This window comes from Pogona vitticeps, chromosome 1, assembly GCF_051106095.1.
Source record: "Pogona vitticeps strain Pit_001003342236 chromosome 1, PviZW2.1, whole genome shotgun sequence".
Taxonomy (NCBI): Eukaryota; Metazoa; Chordata; class Lepidosauria; order Squamata; family Agamidae; genus Pogona; species Pogona vitticeps.
Window position 1 is genome coordinate 57,548,020 of NC_135783.1, and position 17,240 is coordinate 57,565,259.

Consider the following 17,240-nt stretch of genomic DNA (forward strand, 5'->3'; position numbering starts at 1 on the left):
CGCACATCATTTTAGAATGTAGCCTATATATGATCGAACATATTCAATATCTTGGTTCAGTCATGAGTAAATGTACTGATCTACCTCCCACGGGCTATCTGAAGTTTCTGTTGTCTGGAGTGAATCAAATAATAAGTTAGTGGCTAACTTTTTATTTTCAGCTATGAGAACTTGCAAAACGCTACAGCAAGATTTTTTTACTATACTATGTATTTATTTTATCTTTGTATAATCAGGTGTATGACCACATAACAAAACTTTAACTTAACCGTACAGCACTTAAGCATAAAATTCATAATCCTTTGAGAGATTACATTTGCTTAATTTACAACACATTTTCAGATAAATCCAATAGAAAATTTCAAACCAAAATTCTGTTGCATTTTTCTACACAGATCACAGCACATTATCATTTGTACAATAAAAAAATGCCAACTGTGCACTGATAGCTGAAAAAAAAACAGGTCAGACTATTTGCACAATTGCCCTTGTTTTTAGCCACTGAATTCTAGCCATTGAATCAATGGTAATTTATTACGCCAACACTAATGTCAATCCCATGCATTAGTTTCAACCAGACTGTTAGTAACTTGCAAAGTTCAGATGTCTTTTTAAAGAACAACTAGTACTGCAAGTGTGTTTTTACATAATAACTAGAAATGCAACTATACTAACTACTTTTGAAGCACAAGAAAGAAAACCACTACTTATTAAAAACTGAATTTTAACAGTAGCTACTTGGTGGAGGGAGGTGTTAGGCAAAAACAAAAAATGAAATATAAAAGAGACAAAAATGTATGGCACCTTAAATACCGACTGCAATATATTAATGTGAGCTTTCATGCACAAGTCCACTTCTTCAGAGTGGTAGGACTTAGAATACCACTTGGGAGTGGTAGGACTTAGAATTAAACTATGGCTGAACATTTTTGAGAACAACATCTCAGGCTCTGAAACTTACCTACACTAGTCTAGATATTGATATTAATTAAAGAAAAACCTAATCTATCACATTTTCTACACAGATCAAAACAAAGAAATATAAGGCCAACACAGTACAATAATGCCAGGTTCCAAATTCCACCTTTGTCATTCTTCAGCACATAAACAGTGGTCTTGTATTATTACGTGAAATATTTTATAGGCAACTTGAATTAACACTGAGTGTTCAGATGAACACATGAAGATAGAAATTTCTGGTAGAAATTTCCAAGCTATTCATAGCTGACATTATTCCAAAACATATGAAAAATACAGTAATAGCCTAACTTGTACATAGCCCCGTAATTTAAGAATGAAAGCAAGAAATGACATGCAGTGATACATGGTTTTGTTAACTGAATTGTTAACACCGTATGAAGGTATTTTATTTCTACTAGGCAGAAAAAGCATCAGAAAGCCTACTTAGGTCCATTTGAATCTAGGAAGTAATAAGCCATTAGGGTTAGTATACAAGGAACATGGTATTGAAAGAACAGAAAAGGAAGTCAGGTTTTCATCATAAAGTAGTTACAACCACCTACACAGCTACCATTTCATTGTCTGAGTTTAAACTTACTTCTTTGGAAGTTTGAGTCTCTTAACCTTTTCTTCAGCGTGCTCATCAGCAATTCCAACATGACAACCTAATGCCAGCAGAGTTCTAGAGAAAAAAAATCCGTAACTTTAACAAACATAAAAGAGCAGAACAAATTCCAAAGCTGAAACTTGGTTTTCTGTGTAGAGAGTAGTATAAGTGTAATAACTCAAATGTCCCTTGAAATTATGAGAAATGTTTTGGCGTATAGATTTAAATAATGTTTTCATTGTATCATTGCATATTATTTCACATCTGCAACCTCTTAAATCTAAAATTCATTTTGCAAACAAAATCCTCATAGAAAACAATCACTGATGCAAAAATAGGTTGGGAATGCAGAGCAAACTATGCTTAAAAGATAAGAAAGCTGAAAATTTAGAACCTCAAAATTTATTAGTACATTAAAGAAAAGCATGAATTAGCAACATTTACACTTCTCAAATACAGTAAATATGAATGTGCCTGTAGCTTTCGTGGAAAAGCTAAGAGCAGAAGAAAAGTTATTAAAGTCACAATAAGCAGAAATTGTCTGAGGAGATTATTAAGGAACATAATAGGTAGGTTGATCTTTTCTTTCCCATACCCCTATTGGAAATTGCCTTTCATCACAGCCTTTCTGACCCTGAATGTAGCAGCGTCACCTTGGCCTTTTTTTGACTCTGAATGCAGCAGTTCCACTCAATAATTGTTGGCTGTCTCCAAACTAGTCTCCCAAGTTCCTCAGTCAAAAGATTCTTTCTACATTTCTCTTCCCATTTATTTACCTTGAAATACCAACTATAATAACCTATATGTTTAGCTTCTCATTTAATATCCAAAATATTCCACTTTCTGCATTTTACATTCTACAATGAGACATGGGGCTCTGAAGTAGTGCCCTGTCTCTCCCTACAGCCAACCATTCCAGGGAGGATGCCTCTCCTGGCAGCCAACCAATCCAGTCCAGCTCAGCTGCTGAGGGGAGAGGTGGGCAGCACCAGTGGGACTACATCTACAATTGACACAATGTTGCCACTGCTGGGCGCATGCACTCTGAGAAGCTCAGTAAGTGGACCAGGCTGGGGGGGGGGAACGGAAGGGACTGCCAAGACACCTGGGCTGGTGAGCTTTGTATTCATCTCCCCCAGGAGATAAATATGAAGCTCCCATATCTATCTATCTATGACAACTTGTTTTTAATTCATTATCATTAGTACTTTTAAACAGAGGTACTTCAATGTACTCGAAAGTTGGAAGTAGAAAAGAATGTCGCGAATTTATGCAATCCACCTTAATTGGTGAATACTTTATAGAAGTTATACATAAAGCAGATTTTTATTATTTACTATTTGTTTGCAGTAACTTAAAGACTTATATAATCAGCCAGTGTGTGCCACAAACTTACTTCAGTGTTTCTAGTGACATCTGAAGATTATAATTTCGTTCTTGTTCTGGCAGCTTTGCAAACTCAACCAAACAAGGATGCTGTCGCTTGTTGTCATCTCTAACCTGCAAGATAGGAAAGTATGGGCATCAACATGTCTTTGAATTGTTGTCCAATCTGGTTTATTTTACTGAAAATAAGTAGGAAAAAAACAGAACTATTTTCAGAATTTGTATTTTATTTATTGCATTTTTATGATTCCAAGTCCTATCCCAGAGAGACAATTCGGAAGAATATAGTCAATGGTATTTTAGGAGGGGAAGCACACCTTCATTTGATACCCAGTGTTGACTCCTTGACCTCTATCTCCCCATTCCTCACTAGGTCTATTAAATCTGCTTCAAATAGACTTTTTTCTACATGAAAATGTGACGTAATGATTTCTGGTCCAAGAAATCATACATGTGGCTTAATCTTCAACTATTATAAAGTATTTGAAATTATATCTAGGGATGTGAGTCTGGATTTGAAAATATTCAGAATTCACTGAGTAATGCCATATTCTGATCATTCCAAAATATATCTGAATTCAAATTTGATAGCCTCGTGGCACAGTGGTTAAACTGCTGTACTGCAGCCAAAACTGTGCTCATGACCTGGTGCTCAATCCCAGGTAGCGGCTCAAGGTAGACTCAGCCTTCTATTCTTCCGAGGTCGGTAAAATGAGTACCCAGCTCGCTGGGGGGGGGCGCAATGTGTAGCCTGCATCATTAACTTGTAAACCACTCAGAGGGTGCTTGAAGCGCTATGGGGTGGTATATAAGCAGCACGCTTTATAATAACAACTCCTAATATTACAAGTCCCATTTATTCCTATAGATTAGAAAGGAAAAAAGGCTAGGCTTCTGCTTGTGAGAAGAAGAAGTGAAAGTGAAGACTGCCGTGTTCTGCTCTAGAAGACAATCTGATCCTGTTCTTCTTTGGGTAGAGTCTGCAGAGGGTATGAAATGTGGGTGTGAGGAGGGATGCAGGAATATTGCCTACACCCACTGCGGCAGCTTCTACCGAGAGGAGTGGGAGAGGGAGAAGAAAAAGACAGTTGATAACTGTAATTATAAGCCTCCCGAACAAAATCTGACACCCAGCTGCCTTGTTCAGTATTGACACTATGAAAGAGCAGCAGGCAGCAATACAGAGTGTGGGTGCCTCTGCCGAGGAGATGGCAGAGAAGCCTCTGCTACAAGGTGGGACAGATAGGAATGAACCTCAACTATTTTTCAGTAACCTCTTTGTGCAATCCAGCCAGGCTAAAAACCCAAAAAAGATGGTGAAGAAGAACATTTCTCCCAAACAGCTGATGGGCCAGACAAGGACAAGGAAGGCATCAGCACTCAGACTGACACTGTCATTTTGGGTAGCAGCAGTGTTGCTACTTTTGTTGTTGAGAAAGAGATTTATGAAGAGTACCAGACACTGCATTCCATGCTGGAAAGAAGGGTTTACCTCCAGCCCTCATTCCCAGCAAATCTCCCCTGTGCAAAGCAGCATTGTGTTGGGTGGGAATCCTCCTTAGGACATATACATCTAACATGGGTGAAGAAAAGACTGAGGCAACTCAGGGGGGGCACTACTTCAGAAGCATGTAACACTGAAGTCATCCCTGCCCCTCCAGCTACACTTGCCCCACCAACTGCCAGAACTAGTAATGATAACAAGTCCGCAATCCCTGTTACGAATGCAATCCAAAACTAGAGCTCCCGAGAAGTCAGTAATCTGAAAGCATTTGCAACAGTGTGCAGCAGGTGCTTGCATGGCTGAGAGTATGCACTGCAAAAAGGTCTCTGAGCATGGGCAGGACTCTCGAATATCAGGATGCTCAGCCATCTGAAGACTCAGACTATAGGTTTGTCTCCTTGTGGAAGGAGAATTATGTTCTAACAACCCTCCTGGACCTGCCCCGCAAAAAAAAAAAATTAAACAGTGGGCAACAAATATTAATCAAGAGAAAGATGGGGGGAAAATGCAAACCAACTTTCCATGACATGCAGCTAGTAAAAAAAGTCCAATTAGCACTGAGGAGTCACACAGAGCAGGAAGAAACTAGCAAGGTTCACTGCACCCCAAACAGCAGTACCAGCAGCTGTAGTCTAGAATCCAAACCCCTCACCCCTGCAACAACAGGGCAAGCTTTCTGAGACACGGTCTTGACAAGCATGGCATGAGCCTGTCCTCCAGATACATCGACCCAAAGAAAAGATATGGCATAGGTAGAGGTACAGCCACGATGCAGGAACTCTAAAAGCCAAAAGTGACTGACCTCTTGCTTTACTGTGAAGGAGTCTGTTTGGAGAGATCTGACCAAAGTGACAGTGGGGCTGCTATCTTGCCCACCAACAAGCAGGGAACATTATCAGTCTACGCCACTCACACCTAGAACCCGGATCTGTAGAAAAACTCATTTTTCTCTCTATTGCTGGGTTTCCCTGAAGTCTTCTTTAAATAAGAGAAAATGGCATACTATGCTCACGATACCTGGTATACCATGATTCTGTCTGTTCCTGCCTCCTCCTGCCTCTTTTATTCTTCCAAATGCTACTCCAAGACTATGTGCACTCACTCAGTTGTGCTGTGCTCCCTACTGTTGTCATAATTCTCACTCCCCACATCTGTTGCTCCAATCTGCCTGCCAGTCCTACCCAAGGTATTTGCCCATTCTGCGTGCAACTTGTCCTCTGCACTCCCAATGCTGATGGCATTTTCTACTGGCATTCCCATCATTCAGGGTTCAATCAGTATGTCCATTACAGTTATTTCCTAATAGCTAGGTATTGCTGGCTGTTGGTGCGCACTCCTTTTGTTTATAACTGGGAAGAGATCAAAGGAGACAAGGAAATCCTTTAAAAATGTTTTTACTATTTTTTTTATTAAAGGAGAAAATAATAACTATAAAGTATTTATACTGACTGTTATGGAATTCTGAATATCTGGAAAATCTGAATTTTTAAAATTCCAATTTTTGAATCCAAAGGGCTATAATTATGAATCCAAATTCCAAACCCGAATTTTGGTCATAGTGAGACATCCCTATTATATACCTATATCATGGTATGGACACAATTTTTACTCCTTATTTATACTACTGATATGAGAAATCTACTTTTTAAAAGTAAGAGAAAGAAAGAAATTAAATATTTTTTTAAAAAAACATACAGGACCATATTGCCAACCAAGTTCAATTTTATTCATAACCCAAAGTTCATGGATATTCTCAGCCAGCTTTTCTCTAATTCTTTCCAGGTGTGGTGGTAATACAATCTAAAAACAGAAGAATAAGATATAAAAGGTCACAGAGATCATTTAAGAAAAAATAAAGCAAGAAAGTGATTCAGTAGAATAAATGAAGTTCATTACCTAAAGCTCTGAGCACATGGTGTGGAAAAGTGGCATGTGCATTACAAGTTTTGAGTAAATAAAATATGTTCCTATATATCATCTGAATCATTTATATCAGGCGCAACCATTCATAGGCCCCTTTCATTGTCATTCAAAATATTCTTCCTAGAAGTTACTCTGATGGCAGCAAACTATTTCAGCCACTACGAAGTATTGACTATTATGCCAAACTATAATAGTCCATTGGCCCTCCAATAATATTACTTTCATACTAATGCTGATACACAACAGCAAATATTTAGTATAATCATGGTTTGTCACCCCTCACTCTTTGGGATTAATGTCAACATAATATTCACAACAGCACTGAGATTTTTCACAACAGCACTGAGATTTTTGTACCATCCCCTGCAACTCTGACCAGTACCAAGAAACATGTTCTGAGGGCTCCTGTCCCTGGAAAAGGTCTTCAGGGTGTATGGGAGCTACAGAAAGGATTTCCTCACTTCACTTGTGCTTACAGAATGTGCTTCCATGCGAATACCAGTGCTGGAGATAGCCCTTAATAATAAAATGTAACACAAAATTTGAAGCAATTGTTTTTTGTATACACTTGGTATTACTTAAAGATGAAATGCGAATGTAAACTCTATTTACCTGACTGGTATCTACAGGTACGGGAGTGAAAGCTGCTTGTGACAAAGAGATATTTGGCCCCAGTAAGTCTCGTGTGCAGTTGCGGTCTTGCTTGTATTCCCTGCTGTTTTCTACTTTCAACTTCTCTTTGGGAAGAACAGCTTCAAAACAAGGAGCATATCCTGGAGGTGGGAGAAACTTAAATTCCCCATGGCGGCCTCCAAGTAAAAAGCGCACTCTGTAAGAAAGCAATTTAAAGAAATTAAAGTTTATAGACTGACTCATGTATAAACCATTGCATAAAGCTATCCTTTACATATGCAAAACCTATGTAGTCATTTTTAAAAAATATTAACTTCTTCTCAAACAGGTTGCTTCTATACAGTTATGCCCCACTGGACAATTACCCCGCTCTACAACAAATCTGCTTAATGTTGAAGTTTTTGCGATCACTTTTGTGATCACTTCACGATGTTTAGATGGGGTTTTTTTGCTTAGCGATGGTCAGTTCCCTGCTTCAGGAACCGATTTTTCACTTTACAATGATCAGCAAACAGCTGATCATCGGGTTTCAAAATGGCCACCGGCTGAAGAAAATGGCTCCCCGCTGTGTTAGGGATGGATTCCTCACATTACAGGCACCAAAAATGGCCGCCGTATGGAGGATCTTCACTGGATGAGCAGGTATTCAGCCCATTGGAATGCACTGAATGGTTTTCAATGCGTTTCAATGGGTTTTTTATTTCGTTTGACGACGATTTCACTCTACAGCGATTTTGCTGGAATGAATTAACATCGTCAAGCGAGGCACCACCGTACTTCTATATCATGCCTCTATATAGAAATTATTCACTAAGATCTCTATAGTTATTTGCAGTGAAGTGCTATGAACATGACACAAATGTCACTACTAAATGAAAAAACAAGCAAGAGAAATATTCAGCATGTTCAGAGAAAACATTAGGATAGTGTCACTAACTTTATTCCTGCAGAGAAGCTGACAACTGGAAAGAAAAGGCCGTCAGTGTTGAAATTCTCAAACATCCCCTGGACTGGCTGCCCATTTATCCTGAATGAAATGCTTGGAGTACTTAAGTCCAGGCAGCAGCTGATTACATCATCCGTCTTTAGCAGGTGCTGGTTGGGAGAATTTACAGATCGTGCTACGCAACCTGTGGAATAAGAATAAATCCAGATGGAACAATCAGTGAGTCTCAGTTAGGAAAAAAAAAACTACTTTCTGATAAATCAGGACAAATCAGTGGAAGAATAAACACAAAGAACAAAACCTACACTAAGCAAACTAGGTAACAGGAAGGCTCCTTAAGACTGAATCAAACCACTGGTCAAACTATTGTAGAATTTTCTACACTGACTGCCAGTAAGCTCTCCAGAGTTTCAGACTGGAGCGTTCTGCAGTCCTATAGGGCAATCATCAGGCAATGAATTTTAGACAGTTAGTCTGCCACACATGATCACAAGCATTATATCATTGCTTCCCCTCCCACATATTATTGAGGGAATGTTATTTCCATTACCATTCAAGTACTCTGTATGTTTAGAAAGCCCTAGAGGGGTCACCATAAATCACAATCAGCTTGACAGGACACGATTATTATTTATTATATAACAGCTACAAAATGTAATGTGTTAAGATACTTGATTTGTCTTACCGGACCATAGATGAAGACCATCAAAGCCATAGGAGTACAAGTCATCACCAACACCATTGCCTCCCCATTCTTCTCCTCCCACAGGGTAAGGTGAATAGCCTTCTGTTGAAGCCCAACCAACACGAAGATGAGTAGCTTCTGCTGTTGTAAATGGCTCCACAAAGTCAACCATTAACTCATAATACCATTTCTTGTACTGAGCAGAGCCCTCACTGATTCCAAGGAAAATATTGGGCCTCATGCTGAATATGAACAATAACATATATTTAAATACATCAGAAAATCAAAGCATTATGCTGTTCATTTCTTAAAACATTTTTATTTCAACTTTTGTTCTCTGTCCCTCTACCACCAAGACATGTTGCAATAAAACTAAAATTATTAAAGTAAGAGATAACTAACAAGTTTTTAAATTATTATTCTATGCAGTTGCACATTTTAAGCAGCTACAGTTTCCTTCACTTTGTCTAGAAAGCCATTTCATCAAGAAATACAAGGGAAAATAAGCATTTACCAATATGACAAACATTCTCTACTAACAAGGAAAGCCATTGAAAATTTGCCTGATTTGTTCCACAGCTTGGAAGGTTTTTTTTCCAGACCATAGCTTCCTGAATCATGCAGCCAGCATGGACAAGGGCCATACTATTTTTAAAAAAAACTTTTCTAAACACTAACTTGCCCAAGCATTTATAGAAGTGTGTGTGAATATATAGGAGTATGATGGGGCAAGGGAGTCTGGATGTTTTGTTAGTATGAGAATTTGCTGCTGATAGCAAAGAAAGTAGTGAGGTGAAAGAGAGTGAGCATCTGTTACATTGGGCTCTTTCCATCTGTTCTGCCTTACCTAGGGAGAATTCTTTATATTTTTCCCTTTTCTGCTGCAAGTTTGGTGTGAAAATATTTCCTTTTTGTTAGTTCTCTTTATGTGAACTGTTTAATGAATGTCATTACCTCAGTATTAGTATTGACTTCTTGGTATATGTTGTTTTTATTTAATTTTTTCTCCATAAAAATATATGCCAACATGTGTTAGATGTATTGTGAAGTATTTAAGCTATATCATAACTGATATTGCATTTGCATGCATTGAGAAGCACTTTGGTTGTGGAAAATGTCAAAAATGTGGTATATAAATAACCATCATCATCATCATCATCATAATCTATTGTTTTTACCTGCTCACATGATTGACAAGACGTGTCTGAAGAAGGAGATCTCTTCCTGGCAGAAGATTGTCACAGATCAAATGTTGATTAGACCGCACAGCAACTCCATGGCATACACACAGAGAACACAATACATCTAAAACCTGAGAACAAAAACAATAATGCTAGTGGTTATAAAGTGTTCAGTCCCTATGATTAGCTTAAATAAACTAAGAGACAGACCAAAGGTATTTACATACTTTAAGTATTGACCTTACTCTAATTCATAATTTAGATTAACAATCAGATTTAGTTATCAAACCCTATTTCTTGCTATTTAAAACCCTTCTAATTAGATTACTCATGCTAATGATGACATGACATTTCCAATCCAGTGTTATGAATGTCTTGCGTACCTTATGGTTTCTTCCATGTTTGTCCAAAAGACAGATAATGGATTTAATATGACCTTCTTTAATAATATTTAATGCTTCTGGGCTTTCCACCAACACACAATGTAAAACTTCAAGAATTCCTAAAAATACAAATAGACCATAGTTTATTGCTTACATTATCTCAGAATCATACAGGATGATATGCATAAACAGTCAAAATTATTTTTGAGACACTCCCCTCTCATAGTTATTTGTGTAGAGGGGAAAAAGAATGGGTGGTAACACTATTGCTGCCATGCTTAAGAAAGTATAGAGATGGAATCTATTAATTCAGCTGAAATCAAGCCAATTGATTTTGTTCAGTCACCATGTTAAGTCCTGGAAGAGAAACGTATATTCTTAGAGGCTGCATGTGACCCTTGGTGTAATTTCTGTTGGCCCTCAGCATCTTCACACTTCCTGGATGCTATGAGCCTATTGTTAGTCTTTGAACTGCCACTCAGGCTTCCTCTTCTACTTTTTATGAGCAGAAGACAGGCTGGCACAGAAAGAGCTAACCATTCCTGCAGCTTCTGCCCACTACCTTCTCTGTTGGTCTTTTGTAGAATGTAAGACTTGTGCTGGATTGGACCAAAGGCCTATTTCATCCAACATTTGGTTCACACAGCAGCCAATCTATGTCTATGGAGAGCCGACTCATAGACTAAGATATATTGACACTGTAGTCAGGCATCCTGGCTAACAGCCATAGAATGACATTCTCTATGAACTTCTCCAGTCACCTTTTAAAGCCATCAAAATGGGCAACCATCACTACATCTTATAGCAATGAATTCCCCAGCTTAAATATATCCTCTATAGACTCCTTTGGATGTCTTGGATTTCCTGTCATTCATTTTTAGTGAATATCCTGGATCTTGAGTATGAACCACCTTATCATAAGCAAAATATTTTTCATCCTCTGCTGTGTGATAAGGAGGAAGACTTTGCTAGTGTCTATTTTCAGTTTTCCCTACTCATGTGTTAGCATTACATACAAACAATGAACAGCAAATTTTGACTAAATACAGTATAAACAAGCCAGGCTCAGACCCAAAGCTTTGGCTTAGTGTCTAAAATCTGCAAATGAATACATTTGTAAAGCTAGAATTCTAAAGATTCAAGAATAATTAAAATAAAAATCAACATATTCAAGACTGCAAGAATGAACAGGAATTGTTCATAAGCATACAATTTACTGCTCTGAAGGAGTATTTAAAAAATAGAAATACAGACAAATAACTCATTTTTGTACACATTTTCTACATATCACAACTGAGAGGAGATGAAAGATGTTCCTATAATAGCAGCAGAATAATTGCATAAAATTGAGATAACAGAAAAGTAGAAAGCACTAAATCAACTGTGACCTCTCAATTAGCCAAAATTATCAATCAAATAAAGCAGCAGCCACTGCCATTAAGTACCATTAAACTTAAATCAGATTCCTGTAATGCTGTATTAAGATGAGCTTCCGTAGGAGCAGGCATGATTGCTCCAGGAGATCTATTAATTTAGATTTAGCAGGGATAAGGCACACAATTAATTATGGCTAGCTGTTGCTGCTACAATTAGCACTGTAACATAGATTCAAAAGTAAGCCAGAACACATGAGTCTTCCTAGGCACCAGGAATTATTTTACCCCTTATTTAGAATCATATGAACTCTTAGTCCATACCCAAAGAAAAAGAAGAAAACTTAAAATTTAAAAAACTATACCCATTAGGTTGGCCTTTGCTTATAAGAAAGCACAGGTTATCCTAGAGTTTAGCTAACCTGACAGCTGCACTACCAAACCAATGGCATTTTACTGTAGAGCAATCTACCATTATTGTTCAGTATTCATTACTTCAAATTTACCTATATAACACAGGTAAGAACATTATGAATCCACTTTTGACCAATAGATCTCCTTCAATGCTTCCACCTGTTGTTGCCAGAAAGCTGGGAAATCATAAAATATGCTAATGAAGGGACCTATACAGTTTTGGTTTTCACATATCAACCCTATGATGTCACCTATGCCTTGAAGAGGCTGTAAGTGTAAGAGGTCATTTCAACACCTCTGGTGACACTGAACAAAAGCAAAGCAGTTTTGAGAACAGGTGTTTAATGGGGGGGGGGGAGAATCACAAATCAATCAATTACTAAATCCGTAGAAGTGGCACTTCTTATGCTTTTTCTTAGGGGAGAATGAGTCCATTTTATATAACAGGCCGTCCTCTAGTAATACCAAGACAAAATACAGTCAAAGGGTTGTGGGGGGGGGAATGCAGGGGTATCAATCACAGCATGGTCTTCTAACAGAGTATGGCAGATAGCATTGCTGGAAAAATTAAACACCACACTGTATGTAAAGGAATGCAACATTTGGATTCTTATGCAACAGACAGACACCTTCTTGTTATTTCTATGAATAGAATAGATAACAATAGATTCCCTGATGAATTCAGAATTTATTGGTCTTTATAATATAATTGGAATATGACTATAATTTTCCCATGAAAAACTCATGAAAATATGGATATGACTCTGCTACAGGGAATGGGAAAGTGAAGGTGGGAGAGAAGAATGGTACATAAATATATGAATGTATATATTTATTAAAAGAATTAATATTTAAAAATGATATATAAAATACAATATAATTTATAATATATATATTTTAATATATAATATATTAAAATACAGAAAACATATGACTTCATCATACATATAAAGCTTATTATCTGGAACAAATTTTAGTTACAAATAATAGTACAACTGGCTTAAATATTAGATATTACAAAACCTGAATTATAATCAATAGCCATTTACTAGCTACTTATTTTTCCAAATTATGACCAGTGCCCTCAAGGGCAAACAAATCATCAGGCTACTTTTCAAAATGTATTCCATATCCCATATTTTAAATCAAGGGGGGGGGGAAGACTAGGGGGAAAATATAAATTGTTAATTTGATTTCTATCTTGGACCCCAAAGGACAATTACAATTCTAATTAAGTCATCATATGCAGCTCTCCCTGATTAATTTAAAAACTGAATTACAGTATGCACCATCATTTTTAAGTTCATAACCCACTGTGGAATCAGTTTTTAGTGTTTAACAAATTGCAAGCCCTTTCCACTTGGAATAAAGCAGTGAACTGAAACCCTTACAGAACTGGCAGCTTTTCGAAAAGAAGTTACCTTTATTCCATATAAATCAGCATTCAGGGAAAAAAAGGACTAAACATATTTTGGTGGTCTGACAGGCATGATCCAGACAAGAATCAACATTTCCTAGAGACCCTGGACACATATTGTTCTAATTCTGAAAACACGTACAGCATAATTCTAACAGTTTTTTCACTGGGAGACAACTGAAATTCATTCAGAGAAGAACTGCACTGTGCTATTTCCCCTTTTTGCATTACTTTCATTATCCTCCAAAATGTGGAAACTGTTGGAACCAAGATCTCCTGTTGCTTATTTTGATGGGTAGCCTTAATGGGAGTCCACCAGCTTTCATGAAATCATTGGCTGAAATTACTTTACCACAGAGATTAGAGCTTTGCCAGATAGTCTCATTAGCTAACCCACTGCAAGTATCTAACTTTTGAAGTGGCTGGACTAAGCATAACCTTCTCCAAGAGACTTTTAAACCCACAACAGCCTCAAAAATCTCCGTACCCTGCAGCTCATAGGTGAGCATTTCACTAGACCCAGTGTCACATGGGATGTAAATACCATCGCACAGCTGGAGTTTACTCATGTGTCCACCACCACTGCTAGCCCTGCTCTTCCTTCCAACTGGAGCGCCCAGTCAGCTAGCCACTCCTGGAAGAAGGAGGGAAGATGAGTCTCCCTGCAAGGCTCACGAGTGGCCAGCCGACCGGGTGCTCTGGAGCAATTGGAAGAAAGAATGGGGCCGGCACCACCAGCAGACACTTAAGTGGATGGTCCGGCCCCAGGGGACAATGCTGCCCTGGCTATCCTTACAATGAAAGGCTTTACAGCCTTGAAATTTAGAAACTGGTCTATCAGGACAAATGGAGTGGCGCCACACCTTGTTGTTGTTTTGTTGTTTAGTCATTTAGTCATGAGCACGCCAGGCCCTCCTGTCTTCCACTGCCTCCCGGAGTTGGGTCAAGTTCAGCTTCGATGACACTGTCCAACCATCTCATCCTCTGTCCTCCCCTTCTCCTCTTGCCTTCACACTTTCCTAACATCAGGGTCTCTTCCAGGGAGTCTTCTCTTCTCATGAGATACCCAAAGTATTGGAGCCTCAGCTTCAGGATCTGTCCTCCCAGTGAGCACTCAGGATTGATTTCCTTTAGAATGGATAGGTTTGTTCTCCTTGTAGTCCAGGGGACTGTCAAGAGCCTCCTCCAGCACCACAATTCAAAAGCATCAATTCTTCGGTGGTCAGCTTTCTTTATGGTCCAGCTCTCATTTCCGTACATCACTACAGGAAAAAACATAGCTTTGACTATGTGGACTTTTGTCAGCAAGGTGATCTCTCTGCTTTTTAAGATGCTGTTGAGATTTGTCATCGCTTTCCTCCCAAGAAGCAGGCGTCTTTTAATTTTGTGGCTGCTGTCACCATATGCAATGATCATGGAGCCCAAGAGAGTAAAATCTGTCACTGCCTCCATATCTTCCACTTCTATTTGCCAGAAAGTGATGGGACCAGTGGCTATGATCTTAGTTTTTTTGATATTGAGCTTCAGACCTTTTTTTGCACTCTCCTCTTTTACCCTCATTACAAGGTTCCTTAATTCCTCCTCACTTTCTGCCATCAGAGTGTATCATCTGCATATCGGAAGTTGTTATTTCTTCTGGCAATCTTAATTCCGGTTTGGGATTCCTCCAGTCCAGCCTTATACAGCCTTGTCATACTCCTTTCCCAATTTTGAACCAATCAGTTGTTCCATATCCAGTTCTAACTCTTGTTTCCTATGCCACGTATAGATTTCTCAGGCGATAGATAAGGTGGTCAGGCACTCCCATTTCTTTAAGAACTTGCCATAGTTTGTTGTGGTCCACACAGTCAAAGGCTTTTGCAAAGTCAATAAAGCAGAAGTAGATGTTTTTCTGGAACTCTCTGGCTTTCTCCATAATCCAGCGCAAGTTAGCAATTTGGTCTCGAGTTCCTCTGCCCCTTCGAAATCCAGCTTGTTCTTCTGGGAGTTCTCGGTCCACATACTGCTGAAGCCTACCTTGGAGGATTTTGAGCATAACCTTGCTAGCGAGTGAAATGATTGCAATTGTACAGTAGTTGGAGCATTCTTTGGCACTGCCCTTCTTTGGGATTGGGATGAAGACTGATTTTTCCAATCCTCTGGCCACTGTTGAGTTTTCCAAACTTACTGGCATATTGAATGTAGCACCTTAACAGCATCATCTTTTAAGATTTTAAATAGTTCAACTGGAATGCCATCACCTCCACTGGCCTTGTTGTTAGCCAAGCTTTCTAAGGCCCACTTGACTTCACTCTCCAGGATGTCAGGTTCAAGGTCATCAACCACACTATCTGGGTTGTCCAGGACATCCAGATCTTTTTGGTACAATTCCTCTGTGTATTCTTGCCACCTCTTCTTGATGTTTTCTGCTTCTGTAAGGTCCCTACCATTTTTGTCCTTTATCATGTCCATAATTTTTTTTTGCTAGAAATGTTCCTTTAATATCTCAAATTTTCTTAAACAGATCTCTGTTTTTTCCTCTTTCTATTATTTTCCTCTATATCTTTGCACTGTTCATTTAAGAAGGCCCTCTTGTCTCTCCTTGCTATTCTTTGGAAGTCTGCATTCAATTTTCTGTAACTTTCCCTATCTCCCTTGCATTTTGTTTCCCTTCTCTTCTCTTTTATTTGTAAGGCCTCATTGGACAGCCCCTTTGCTTTCTTGCATTTCCTTTTTTGGGGATGGTTTTTGTTGCTGTCTCCTGTACAGTGTTACCAGCCTCCATCCATAATTCTTTAAGCACTCTGTCCACCAAATCTAGTTCTTTAAATCTGTTCTTCACTTCCACTGTGTATTCATAAGGGATTTGGTTTAGATTATACCTAACTAATAAATATACACAACTGTAAAAAATGAGGTTGACTTGATTCAAAACACATGTTTCTATTCAAAGCTACAAAAACAACTAATAATGGCATCACAAGCAAAGGTGGAAGACATTAAACATTCCTTTCATTCCAGTCATAATTTTGTTAGCATAATCTCAGTAATAAAGAAGGAAATCAGACATTTCCTATATGAAAGTTTATGTGGAGTACATACTTCCAATTCCTTTTATACATGCCATGTTCCACCTGAACAACTGTGACAAAGTTACTATTATAGCTAGGTTCTGTATTGCATCCCTGAAGAAAGAATAACACATGAATTCATAAATTGTGATGCTAAACATACCAGAAGATGCCTCCAACCTCTCCAGTCTACTGATAAGCCAGTCAAGAGATCCAGAAAACTGGGCACAATTTTTACGATTCCCTCTAATCAAAGCCGCTAGAAAGAGAGACAAAAAGAATACATTATTTTTATTTTAGAAATCCTCCTAATCATAGACCAAAGAATACAACTTAACACACTAGGGTGTGAATGAGTGGTGTATTCCTGCATTTATCAAAATCCTGTTTAATAAATTATGCCTGTGTTAAATTTGATAACATCACTATCTGGAGGAAATTGCTCAGGAATCACCTAACTCATTATGGATGATTTGGGAGAGCCCCTAGATCAGTGATGGAGAACCTTTTTGAGCCCGAGTGCCCAAACTGCAACACAAAATCAACTTCTTTATTTCAAAGTGCCAACACTGCAATTAAAACCTGAATACTGAGGTTTTAGTTTAGAAAAAACAACTGCTCCTGCACTGCAAGGGTTAAATGCTTGTTTGTTTTTCCTATGGGTGGTATTAACAAAGAAATACTTACTGGTCCACCAATACCCCATTGGGCTAGACCAGTAATGGTTGCCATTGCACCCCTCCGCTGGACCAGTGCACCCAGCAGAAGGGAGTGCCAA

The 17,240-nt window shown here is 38.4% G+C and overlaps 1 protein-coding gene across 2 annotated transcripts in view; it reads right to left on the minus strand.

Annotated features, from left to right (window-relative positions):
* RYR2 (ryanodine receptor 2) overlaps positions 1 to 17,240 on the minus strand; it is a 390,793-nt gene that overhangs the window by 195,252 nt on the left and 178,301 nt on the right. For both annotated transcript variants that reach the window (XM_078383124.1, XM_078383125.1), the window contains exons 17-25: positions 16,626 to 16,721; positions 10,209 to 10,327; positions 9,823 to 9,956; positions 8,645 to 8,886; positions 7,951 to 8,143; positions 6,993 to 7,209; positions 6,153 to 6,257; positions 2,964 to 3,067; positions 1,559 to 1,642 (exon numbers count right to left, since the gene is read on the minus strand). In XM_078383124.1, coding sequence (XP_078239250.1) covers positions 1,559 to 1,642; positions 2,964 to 3,067; positions 6,153 to 6,257; positions 6,993 to 7,209; positions 7,951 to 8,143; positions 8,645 to 8,886; positions 9,823 to 9,956; positions 10,209 to 10,327; positions 16,626 to 16,721 — 1,294 coding nt within the window. The remainder of the gene's footprint in view (positions 1 to 1,558; positions 1,643 to 2,963; positions 3,068 to 6,152; positions 6,258 to 6,992; positions 7,210 to 7,950; positions 8,144 to 8,644; positions 8,887 to 9,822; positions 9,957 to 10,208; positions 10,328 to 16,625; positions 16,722 to 17,240) is intronic.